At 47.1% G+C, this 12,170-nt stretch overlaps 1 protein-coding gene across 3 annotated transcripts in view; it reads right to left on the bottom strand.

Moving 5' to 3' along the window:
* LOC112235371 (nuclear receptor ROR-gamma-like) overlaps positions 1 to 12,170 on the bottom strand; it is a 31,151-nt gene that overhangs the window by 4,114 nt on the left and 14,867 nt on the right. For all 3 annotated transcript variants that reach the window (XM_042319337.1, XM_042319338.1, XM_042319339.1), the window contains 6 exons: positions 6,744 to 6,829; positions 6,479 to 6,620; positions 5,991 to 6,317; positions 5,659 to 5,894; positions 1,545 to 1,677; positions 1,295 to 1,402 (listed from right to left, as the gene is read on the bottom strand). In XM_042319337.1, the coding sequence (XP_042175271.1) occupies positions 1,295 to 1,402; positions 1,545 to 1,677; positions 5,659 to 5,894; positions 5,991 to 6,317; positions 6,479 to 6,620; positions 6,744 to 6,829 (1,032 nt within the window). The remainder of the gene's footprint in view (positions 1 to 1,294; positions 1,403 to 1,544; positions 1,678 to 5,658; positions 5,895 to 5,990; positions 6,318 to 6,478; positions 6,621 to 6,743; positions 6,830 to 12,170) is intronic.

Raw genomic sequence — 12,170 nt, 5'->3', positions numbered from 1 at the left:
TTGAGTCACAAGCTTGATGTAGTCATTGTGTGCTATGAATATGGGACCAAATACTTAACTTTTTACTATTTTAATACACATATAAGTGAATTCGTCCCCAATCATTTTGATCCCCTAAAATGGGCGTCCTATGTACCCTCAAATTAAAGAGGACAGTCTGCACTTTAACCTCAGTCAATGTTTGATTTCAAATCCAAACTTTTGGAGCATAGAATAAGAATAAGAAATACTTTACTTTCCCAATAATTATGGAGGGCAGTGTAGCATCCATTCAACAGCTAAGACTAGGAACCAATGGACTAACCCAGAGACTTGAAAAGTTCACTGTAGCATCCATTCAACAGCTAAGACTAGGAACCAATGGACTAACCCAGAGACTTGAAAAGTTCACTGTAGCATCCATTCAACAGCTAAGACTAGGAACCAATGGACTAACCCAGAGACTTGAAAAGTTCACTGTAGCATCCATTCAACAGCTAAGACTAGGAACCAATGGACTAACCCAGAGACTTGAAAAGTTCACTGTAGCATCCATTCAACAGCTAAGACTAGGAACCAATGGACTAACCCAGAGACTTGAAAAGTTCACTGTAGCATCCATTCAACAGCTAAGACTAGGAACCAATGGACTAACCCAGAGACTTGAAAAGTTCACTGTAGCATCCATTCAACAGCTAAGACTAGGAACCAATGGACTAACCCAGAGACTTGAAAAGTTCACTGTAGCATCCATTCAACAGCTAAGACTAGGAACCAATGGACTAACCCAGAGACTTGCAAAGTTCACTGTAGCATCCATTCAACAGCTAAGACTAGGAACCAATGGACTAACCCAGAGACTTGAAAAGTTCACTGTAGCATCCATTCAACAGCTAAGACTAGGAACCAATGGACTAACCCAGAGACTTGAAAAGTTCACTGTAGCATCCATTCAACAGCTAAGACTAGGAACCAATGGACTAACCCAGAGACTTGAAAAGTTCACTGTAGCATCCATTCAACAGCTAAGACTAGGAACCAATGGACTAACCCAGAGACTTGAAAAGTTCACTGTAGCATCCATTCAACAGCTAAGACTAGGAACCAATGGACTAACCCAGAGACTTGAAAAGTTCACTGTAGCATCCATTCAACAGCTAAGACTAGGAACCAATGGACTAACCCAGAGACTTGAAAAGTTCACTGTAGCATCCATTCAACAGCTAAGACTAGGAACCAATGGACTAACCCAGAGACTTGAAAAGTTCACTGTAGCATCCATTCAACAGCTAAGACTAGGAACCAATGGACTAACCCAGAGACTTGAAAAGTTCAGTGCTGCCAAACTTCCCATCGAAGAAGACGGTGCTGTTCTCTGTGTTAAAACACCTGCTCATTCTAACCAGAACCACCTCCATCGATCCTGAGAGAGAGAGATGGAGAGATGGAGAGAGAGAGAGAGGGGAGGGAATATTTAATAATGGCAAAGTGCACTTCTTACAGGAAAACTTTTCTTGAGAGAGGACAGTGTAGTAAGTAGTGATTGACTGGTGGATTCGGCTCACCAGTCTTGAGCAGGGTGATCTGGTCGTTCTGTCCAAGCCCACGGAACCCTGGGATGCGTTTGGCAAACTCCACCACGTACTGTACCGCTTCAGTCAGCCTCACGGCACAGTGCTGCCACATCTCATCTACTGACTGGAGACAGGGAGGGAGGGAGGGAGGGAGGGAGGGAGGGAGGGAGGGAGGGAGGGAGGGAGGGAGGGGCAGGAGGGAGGGAGGGAGGGAGAAGGCAGGAGGGAGGGAGACAAGAGAAAAAGAGAGGTGTGAGGGGAGAGAGAATTCCAAAAAGAGGTGAAAAGGAGAAGAGAGAAACAAGATGTCTTCACATCTGGGGCGGCAGATAGCCTAGTGGTTAGAGCGTTGTACTAGTAACTGAAAGGTTGCAAGATCAAGTCCCCGGGCTGACAAGGTAAAAATCTGTTCCTAGGCCGTCATTGAAAATGAGAATTTGTTCTTAACTGACTAGTTATGTCACGCCCTGGTCAAAGTATTTTGTGTTTATCTTTATGTATTTGGTCAGGCCAGGGTGTGGCATGGGGTTTTTGTAATTGTGGTGTGTTTGTCTTGGGGTTTTGGTGGTGGTATTGGGATTGTAGCTTAGTGGGTTGTCTAGCAAGGTCTATGGCTGTCTGGAGTGGTTCTCAATCAGAGGCAGGTGCTTATCGTTGTCTCTGATTGGGAACCATATTTAGGCAGCCATATTCTTTGAGTTTGTCGTGGGTGATTGTCCTGAGTGTCTTGATGTCCTTGTTTGATGTTAGTTGACACAAGTATAGGCTGTTTTCGGTTTTCGTTTATTGTTTGTAGTGTTCGTGTTTAGTCGTGTTTACGTTTGTTTAAATAAACATGGATCGCAATCGACACGCTGCAGTTTGGTCCGACTCTCCTTCATCACCACTAGAAAACCGTTACAGAATCACCCACCACCAACGGACCAAGCGGCGTGTCAACAGGCAGGAGCAGCCGAAAGAGGAGAGGCAAAAAGGCAGCAACAGCGGCGCAATGAGGATTGGACATGGGACGATATATTGGATGGCAAGGGTTGTTACACATGGGAGGAGATCCTGGCGGGAGTGGATCGCCTTCCATGGGAACAGGTGGAGGCACTTAGGAGAGCAGAGGCAGCCGGAGAGAGGAGCTGGCGATACGAGGGAACACGGTTGGCAAGAAAGCCCGGGAGTCAGCCCCAAAAATTTCTTGGGGGGCTTACAGGGAGTATGGCTATGCCAGGTAGGAGACCTGCGCAAACTCCCTGTGCTTACCGGGGGGCTGGAGAGACCGGGCAGGCACCGTGTTATGCTGTGGAGCGCACGGTGTCTCCAGTGCGGGTGCACAGCCCGGTTCGGTATATTCCAGCTCCTCGTATCGGCCGGGCTAGAGTGGGCATCGAGCCAGGTAAGGTTGGGCAGGCTCGGTGCTCAAGAGCTCCAGTGCGCCTGCACGGTCCGGTCTATCCAGTACCACCTCCACACCCCAGCCCTCCGGTAGCAGCTCCCCGCACCAGGCTTCCTGTGCGTGTCCTCGGTCCAGTACCACCAGTACCAGCACCACGCATCAGGCCTACAGTGCGCCTCGCCTCTCCAGCGCTGTCGGAGCCTTTCTCCTCTCCTGCGCTGCCGGAGTCTCCCGCCTATCTAGCGCTGTTAGAGCTTTCCTCATCTCCAGCGCTGCCGGAGTCTCCCGCCTGTTCAGCGCAGCCAGAGCCTTCCTCCGACACAGCGCTGCAGGAGTCTCCTGCCTGTTCAGCGCAGCCAGAGCTGCCAGTCTGCATGAAGCAGCCAGAGCTGTCAGTCTGCATGGAGCAGTCAGAGCTGTCAGTCTGCATGGAGCAGCCAGAGCTGTCAGTCTACATGAAGCAGCCCGAGCTGCCAGTCTGCATGAAGCAGTCAGTCTACATGGAGCAGCCAGAGCTGTCAGTCCGCATGGAGCAGCCAGAGCTGTCAGTCTACATGAAGCAGCCCGAGCTGCCAGTCTGCATGAAGCAGCCAGTCTACATGGAGCAGCCAGAGCTGTCAGTCTGCATGAAGCAGCCAGAGCTGTCAGTCTGCATAGAGCAGCCAGTCTACATGGAGCAGCCAGTCTGCATGGAGCTGCCAGTCTGCATAGAGCAGCCAGTCTGCATGGAGCTGCCAGTCTGCATGGAGCTGCCAGTCTGCAAGGAGCTGCCAGTCTGCACGGAGCTGTCAGTCTGTAAGGAGCTGCCAGTCTGCAAGGAGCTGCCAGTCAGCACGGAGCCGCCAGAGCGGTCAGTCTACATGAAGCAGCCCGAGCTGCCATTCTGCATGAAGCAGTCAGTCTACATGGAGCAGCCAGAGCTGTCAGTCCGCATGGAGCAGCCAGAGCTGTCAGTCTGCATAGAGCAGCCAGTCTGCATGGAGCTGCCAGTCTGCATGGAGCTGCCAGTCTGCAAGGAGCTGCCAGTCTGCAAGGAGCTGTCAGTCTGCACGGAGCTGTCAGTCTGTAAGGAGCTGCCAGTCTGCAAGGAGCTGCCAGTCAGCACGGAGCCGCCAGAGCGGTCAGTCTGTAAGAAGCCGCCAGAGCTGTCAGCCTATATGGAGCAGCTAGTGCCGCCAGTCTGCCCAGCGCCGCCAGTGCCCCCAGTCTGCCCAGCATCGCCAGTCGGCCCAGCACCGCCAGTCTGCCCAGCACCGCCAGTCTGCCCAGCATCGTCAGTCTGCCCAGCGTCGTCAGTCTGCCCAGCACCGCCAGTCTGCCCAGCACCGCCAGTCTGCCCAGCGCCGCCAGTCTGCCCAGCATCGCCAGTCTGCCCAGCGCCGCTAGTCTGCCCAGCGCCGCCAGTCTGCCCAGCGCCGCCAGTCTGCCCAGCGCCGCCAGATCTGCCAGTCAGCCAGACTTCCAGATCTGCCAGTCAGCCAGACTCTTCCAGATCTGCCAGTCAGCCAGACTCTTCCAGATCTGCCAGTCAACCAGACTCTTCCAGATCTGCCAGTCAACCAGACTCTTCCAGATCTGCCAGTCAACCAGACTCTTCCAGATCTGCCAGTCAACCAGACTCTTCCAGATCTGCCAGTCAACCAGACTCTTCCAGATCTGCCAGTCAGCCAGGATCTGCCAGTCAGCCAGGATCTGCTGAAACCACCAGCCAGCCAGGAGCTGGTAGATCTATCTACCTGCCTGAGCTTCCTCTCACTCCTGAGCTTCCTCTTACTCCTGAGCTTCCTCTTACTCCTGAGCTTCCTCTCACTCCTGAGCTTTCTCTCACTCCTGAGCTTTCTCTCACTCCTGAGCTTTCTCTCAGAGCTTTCTCTCACTCCTGAGCTTTCTCTCACTCCCGAGCTTCCCCTCAGTCCCGAGCTGCCTCGGTCCCGAGCTGTCCTTCAGTCCCGATCTGCTCCTCAGTCCAGTGGGGTTCTGGGTGAGGACTACTAGGCCATGGTCGGCGGCGAGGGTGGACTATCCAGGGACGAAGGGAGAGGGGACTAAGACATTAAAGGAGTGGGGTCCACGTCCCGCGCCGGAGCCGCCACCATGGACAGACGCCCACCCGGACCCTCCCTATTGTTTTGAGGTGCGTTCGGGAGTCCGCACCTTAGGGGGTTCTGTCACGCCCTGGTCAAAGTATTTTGTGTTTATCTTTATGTATTTGGTCAGGCCAGGGTGTGGCATGGGGTTTTTGTAATTGTGGTGTGTTTGTCTTGGGGTTTTGGTGGTGGTATTGGGATTTTAGCTTAGTGGGTTGTCTAGCAAGGTCTATGGCTGTCTGGAGTGGTTCTCAATCAGAGGCAGGTGCTTATCGTTGTCTCTGATTGGGAACCATATTTAGGCAGCCATATTCTTTGAGTTTGTCGTGGGTGATTGTCCTGAGTGTCTTGATGTTAGTTGACACAAGTATAGGCTGTTTTCGGTTTTCGTTTATTGTTTGTAGTGTTCGTGTTTAGTCGTGTTTACGTTTGTTTAAATAAACATGGATCGCAATCGACACGCTGCAGTTTGGTCCGACTCTCCTTCATCACCACTAGAAAACCGTTACAAGTTAAATAAAGGTCAAATAAAAAATCAAATGAAAAACTTGATTTCAGGGGTCAGACTTCTTTTAACTTATTAATGAAACTGACTGATGATTTATAAGAAACCAGTGATATTTTGGTACAGTACCTTGCTCTGGTAGGCATGGATCTCCTCTCTGCTGAACAACTTCCATCTCAGAGCCTGTAGTTCCTCTAGTCTGAACTGACTGGTGTCCCTATGGGACCGCACGATACTGTCACACAGCTCCTCTATGTGTAGCAGGGAGTGGGAGGGGGGGTAAGGGCAGTAGGAGTCTTCTGGGTCATACGATCTAATTCCCATCCCTATCGTCTGGTCAGGAGACGGCTGACGGGAGTCGAACCCTGAAGAAGACGGAGTGAGAAGGAGGAAGGGGTAATAGATATTAAACAGTGCTGGTCTGATTATGTGTTTCGAGTCCGGACACCCCACTGCCTTACCTCTTTCGTCTGAGTGCCCACTACCAGGAGACACACAGGAGCCCTGGTAGGCCAGACCTGGAGCCTGGGACTCGCCTGGGGAGCACACCAGGTAGGGGAGCACATCGGTTGGGCAGGGTGGCAGCTCTGGCTCTCCAGGGAAGGAGTAGGCCGGAGCCGGGGCCTGGAGCAGGTGGGGTGTCCGGAAACGGCATGCCTTGCTGGGGTAGGGCAGGGCGGGCTGGGCCTCTGCCTGGAGATGCTGCTGCTGCTGCTGCTGACGGTGTCTCTCCACCTCGGCACGCAGAGACTCCCGCTGACGTTTCGACATCCGACCAAACTTCACCGCTGAGGAAACAAAAACAGTTTGTGGTGGAGATGAGTTGAATTACCCTCATATAAAGTTAAATAAAATATATATTTTTTAAGTAAAGTTATTTAAAAATGTGTATTTATTCAACCTATACTTTACCAGGAGACATCTTTTTTTATGTGTGTGCGTGTCTCACCATCCCGGCTCATGCCCTGGGTCACACACTTCTGCAGTCGGCAGCTCTGGCAGCGGTTGCGGCTGGCTCTGTCTATAGGACAGTTACTCTGTCTGGAACAGGAGTAGGACACGGACGGCAGCTGGCTACGCCGGAAAAAACCCTGAGGGGGAGAGAGGACCATTGACATAACCAATGAAATCCCTGGAAATAAGTCATCTGACCACACGGTTAGTTATGTCTGCTTGGTCAGAGAGAAATCAGGTGTGTAGTGCTGCAGTCTCACCTTGCAGCCCTCGCAGGTGATGACTCCATAGTGAACTCCTGATGATTTATCACCACAGATCTTACAGGGAATCACCTCAATCTGAGCTACACACACAATAACACACACATTACAGTTCACACACATTACAGTTAACAGCAACACAATACAGTTAACACACACATTACAGTTCACAGTAACACAAACACCTGTGGATTACGTTGGCCAGAAGAGCCAATGTAGCCAATGTCCAAACCCAGATCTTTCAGAACTACAGTGTGAGCCCATTCAGAACTGCCTATCAAGGAGACTTAGGGAGACTTAGGGAGACTTAGGGGAGACTTAGGGGAGACTTAGGGGGACTTATGGAGACTTAAGAAGACTTAGGGAGACTTGGGGAGACTTGGGGAGACTTAGGGGGACTTAGGGGGACTTAGGAAAGACTTATGGAAGACTTAGGGAGACTTAGGGGGACTTAGGGAAGACTTAGGGAGACTTAGGGAGACTTAGGGAGACTTAGGGGGACTTAGGGGACTTAGGGAGACTTAGGAGGACTTAGGAGGACTTAGGAGGACTTAGGGGAGAATTAGGGAGACTTAGGGGGACTTAGGGAGACTTAGGGAAGACTTAGGGAGACTTAGGGAAGACTTAGGGAGACTTAGGGAGACTTAGGGAGACTTAGGGGAGAAGAGAAAGTGAAATATAGATGATGGTAAAGAGAATTGAGGGCAGGAAGGGGAAAGAGAAACCTAGACTGCAGAGAGGTAACATTAACACAAAATCAGACTGAGAAAGTTGGTTGACCACACAAATATGGAGTGGAAAACGGGTTTTTGGTCTGTGTACGTGACACCTGATTACGTGACACCTGCGTTGTGTGTGTTCAGGTATGTCAGTATACCTATCCCACTGAGGTTTGACCATTCCCCTGACAAATCAACAACACTTCACATGAACACACACACACAAACACACACACGCAGCTTTGCTACAATAAAATGGGCTTGTTAAAAAGAGACAGTTTGCTTGGTTGTCATCAAACGTTGCAATCAGAGTGAAAGAATGAACATTCTGTTTTCCTCTCATTAGCCTCTCATTTCCTCTCATTAGCATTTCTTACATTGTTAAAAATGAACCGAATGACATCAAATACACAGCGACAGACAGAAGAGACAACAGTAGAGGGGGAATATTTGCGAATGGAGAGAGGAGGAGGAGGTGAAGGTGTCAACCTCAGTCTTTTCAAGTGGTTAACTGGCTTCTCTTTTGCTCTGACTATCCTTCTTTCATCTCACCTCTCGCTCTCTCCATCCCTCTCTCTCTATCTGTCTCATAAAGGATAGTGCTGCCAGTAATAGAGTCTTTCATCTAGGTTGACACTGCCAGGAATGTCCACCAACCCCCCTCTTCCTTCCCCCTCCTCATCATTCAACAAATCATACATTATTACATTCAGAACATATGAAAATAAATACGCTATTCTGTTGTGATTTTAGAGTTCGGGAAGAGTGTTTGTCTTTCTTTGTGTTGTGTGTGTAAGTTAGTTTGTCAAGCGGTGAGACAATCCCCTGTGTTTACAGTACAGCAATTAATTGTGTGAAATGTGTGTGTGTCAGTGTGTCAAGTGTTTGTGCCCTCTTTTCAGGTGCCACAGGAATCTCCCAGAGGCCGTAAGAGAGGGCAGTCTGCGGTGAAACTGAGAAACCCCCTGCACATCTGATAGAATACACACTATACTGCACATCTGATATAATACACACTATACTGCACATCTGATATAATACACACTAAACTGCACATCTGATATAATACACTAAACTGCACATCTGATATAATACACACTAAACTGCACATCTGATATAATACACACTAAACTGCACATCTGATATAATACACATTATACTGCACATCTGATAGAAAACACACTATACTGCACATCTGATATAATACACACTATACTGCACATCTGATAGAATACACACTATACTGCACATCTGATATAATATACACTATACTGCACATCTGATAGAATACACAATAAACTGCACATATGATAGAATACACACTATACTGCACATCTGATAGAATACACACTATACTGCACATCTGATATAATACACACTAAACTGCACATCTGAAAAGAGTAACAAACTATAACCCTAAAGATTGCATGCATGGTATTGTCTATATGCAGTAAAACAACTGAACAACACTTCATGAAAACTGACTAATTGTGTGAGAATGTTAATGGGAAAGTGGATAGACAGAATGGATGGGTGGGTAGATGAAACAAGTAGAGTGACTGCCTGCAAAACTGTATAGAGAGAGAGCAAGAGAGAGAGAGAGTGTCAGTGGTCTCTGTTTTTTTCTCTCTCAGTTCTGATTCTCAACCTCAAACAACAGGAAACCAACCTGACCCACAACCTTTCACCGTTGACGCACATACACACATGTATGTTTCTATCTTTTCCATTCATTTGGGATTGAGGACCAGTATGTACTGCAGGGCTGTATGAGGATCAGCAATATCATAGACAACATATGGTGTGGGATGTGGACTCATCTCCACATTAGATCATTGATGATTGAAAACACTTAGGAATAATTTGCAACTGCCACAGCAAACTGTGTTTCCATCTCGGTCCCTATCTCTCAAACTCACCCTCTATCTCTCTATTCTCTTTCTTCATCTTATTCTGAAGCCACATTGCTGATATTGGTCGATTTCCTCTATGTGTCCTTTATTCTCATATCTCTCCACCTACACAGACCACAGGCCTCTAGATAAATCTCTCTCTCAAATATATCTATAGATCTCCATCACCTAAACCAGTCAGTGATATTCTATGATGTGCACAGCAGCCCTATCTTTAACTGTTACAGGCATCTCTCCCCCAGGCAGCCCTACCCATCTAGTTAAGATCAACAGCTAACCTGGCTAACAGCTAACCTGGCTAACTGCTAACCTGGCTAACTGCTAACCTGGCTAACTGCTAACCTGGCTAACAGCTAACCTGGCTCCAACTTCATCAGAGCCGTCATTTACCCAGCCTCCTTCACATCTGTTGATAGCACCAGTGGTGGTATTGCTGGAGCGGATGAGGAGCGATGGCAGCTAGCTAATATAACATGACCTCTTACACTTCTGTCTCCTCTGACTAGTCACCATGGTAGTGTCTGCTACGGCACTATGGGCCTGGAACATCCTACACACTAACAAACAGCAGCTCGTCAAGGGATGGCAGGTGGATCCATGTTACTGTTCTCAACCTTTACTTGACTTTTCAATCTCCCCTCAGTGTAGTAAATGATGATATGGTCTCGACAGTTACTTACATGAGTTCTCAGTCCCCCCTCATCCCATCCCTGATCTCTTTAGCCGAACCAACTATAGGCCAGATATAGAAAAGAGAGGGAATTACTGATCTAAATTAAGAAAGAAAAGCGGGAGAGAGAGATAATAGAAGATGAGAGTAACAGTGAGTGAGAGAGAAGTGACTGGTAAGGAGAGAGGGAAAGTGGGGATAGCAAGAATACTAGAGAGATAAATGTTATGCAACACTAGTCCACAGATACACATATAATCTCTATTCCCCTCCCTCATCATCTTCCCTCTCTGTCAATGAGCATCAGAAATCACCTAGGCTACAACTGGATTGCATTAGCCGCCCCGACATACAAGTCCTTTGGAGTATGTCTAGACGGTGCACTGTCCTTCTCTCAGCACATATCAAAGCTGCAGGCTAAAGTTAAATCTAGACTTGGTTTCCTCTATCATAATTGCTCCTCTTTCCCCCCAGCTGCCAAACTAACCCTGATTCAGATGACCATCCTACCCATGCTAGATTACAGAGACATAATTTATAGATCTGCAGGTAAGGGTGCTCTCGAACGGCTAGATGTTCTTTACCATTTGGCCATCAGATTTGCCACCAATGCTCCTTATAGGACACATCACTGCACTCTATACTCCTCTGTAAACTGGTCATCTCTGTATACCCGTCGCAAGACCCACTGGTTGATGCTTATTTATAAAACCTTCTTAGCCCTCACTCTCCCCTATCTGAGATATATACTCCTCATAAAACACCCGTTCTGTCAGTCATATTCTGTTAAAGGTCCCCAAAGCACACACATCCCTGGGTCGCTCCTCTTTTCAGTTCGCTGCAGCTAGCGACTGGAACGAGCTACAACAAACACTCAAATTGGACAGTTTTATCTCAATCTCTTCATTCAAAGACTCAGTCATGGACACTCTTACTGACAGTTGTGGCTGCTTTGCGTGTTGTATTGTTGTCTCTACCTTCTTGCCCTTTGTGCTGTTGTCTGGGCCCAATAACGTTTGTACTATGTTTTTTATTTTTATTTGATTTATTTCACCTTTATTTAACCAGGTAGGCTAGTTGAGAACAAGTTCTCATTTGCAACTGCGACCTGGCCAAGATAAAGCATAGCAGTGTGAACAGACAACAACACAGAGTTACACATGGAGTAAACAATAAACAATAAACAAGTCAATAACATAGTAGAAAGAAAAAAATTATCTATATACATTGTGTGCAAAAGGCATGAGGAGGTAGGCAATAAATAGGCCATAGGAGTGAATAATTACAATTTAGCAGATTAACACTGGAGTGATAAATGATCAGATGGTCATGTGCAGGTAGAGATACTGGTGTGCAAAAGAGCAGAAAGGTAAATAAAATAAAACAGTATGGGGATGAGGTAGGTAAATTGGGTGGGCTATTTACCGATGGACTATGTACAGCTGCAGCGATCGGTTAGCTGCTCAGACAGCTGATGTTTAAAGTTGGTGAGGGAGATAAAAGTCTCCAACTTCAGGTATTTTGTGTTTGTTTTGTGCTGCTACCATGTTGTTGTCATGTGTTGCTGCCTTAGGTCTCTCTTTATGTAGTGTTGTGTTGTCTCTTGTTGTGACGTGTGTTTTGTCCGATATTTATTTCTTATTTTTAATCCCAGCCTCCATCCCTGTAGGAGGCCTTTTGTCGTTTGGTAGGCCATCATTGTAAATAAGAATTTGTTCTTAACTGACTTGCCTTAAATAAAGGTTAATTAAAAAATAAATAAATTCATAACCCCTGACTTATTCCACATTTGGTTGTGTTACAACCTAAATTCCAAATGGATTAAATATAATTTTTCACACAGACACACAATATCCCATATTGACAACGTGAAAATATGTTTTTAGAAATTCTAGCAATTTTGGGGGAAATGCAATACAGAAATATCTTCTAGTTGAAGTCGGAAGTTTACATACACCTTAGCCAAATACATTTAAACTCAGTTTTTCAAACTTCATGACATTTAATCCTAATAAAAATTCCCTGTCTTAGGTCAGTTAGGATCACCACTTCATTTTAAGAGTGTGAAATATCAGAATAATAGTAGAGATAATTATTTATTTCAGCTTTCATTTCTTTCATC

This window comes from Oncorhynchus tshawytscha, unplaced genomic scaffold, assembly GCF_018296145.1.
Source record: "Oncorhynchus tshawytscha isolate Ot180627B unplaced genomic scaffold, Otsh_v2.0 Un_scaffold_17_pilon_pilon, whole genome shotgun sequence".
Taxonomy (NCBI): Eukaryota; Metazoa; Chordata; class Actinopteri; order Salmoniformes; family Salmonidae; genus Oncorhynchus; species Oncorhynchus tshawytscha.
The sequence above is the reverse complement of the archived record's forward strand: the minus strand, read 5'-3'. Positions and strand labels throughout refer to the sequence as shown.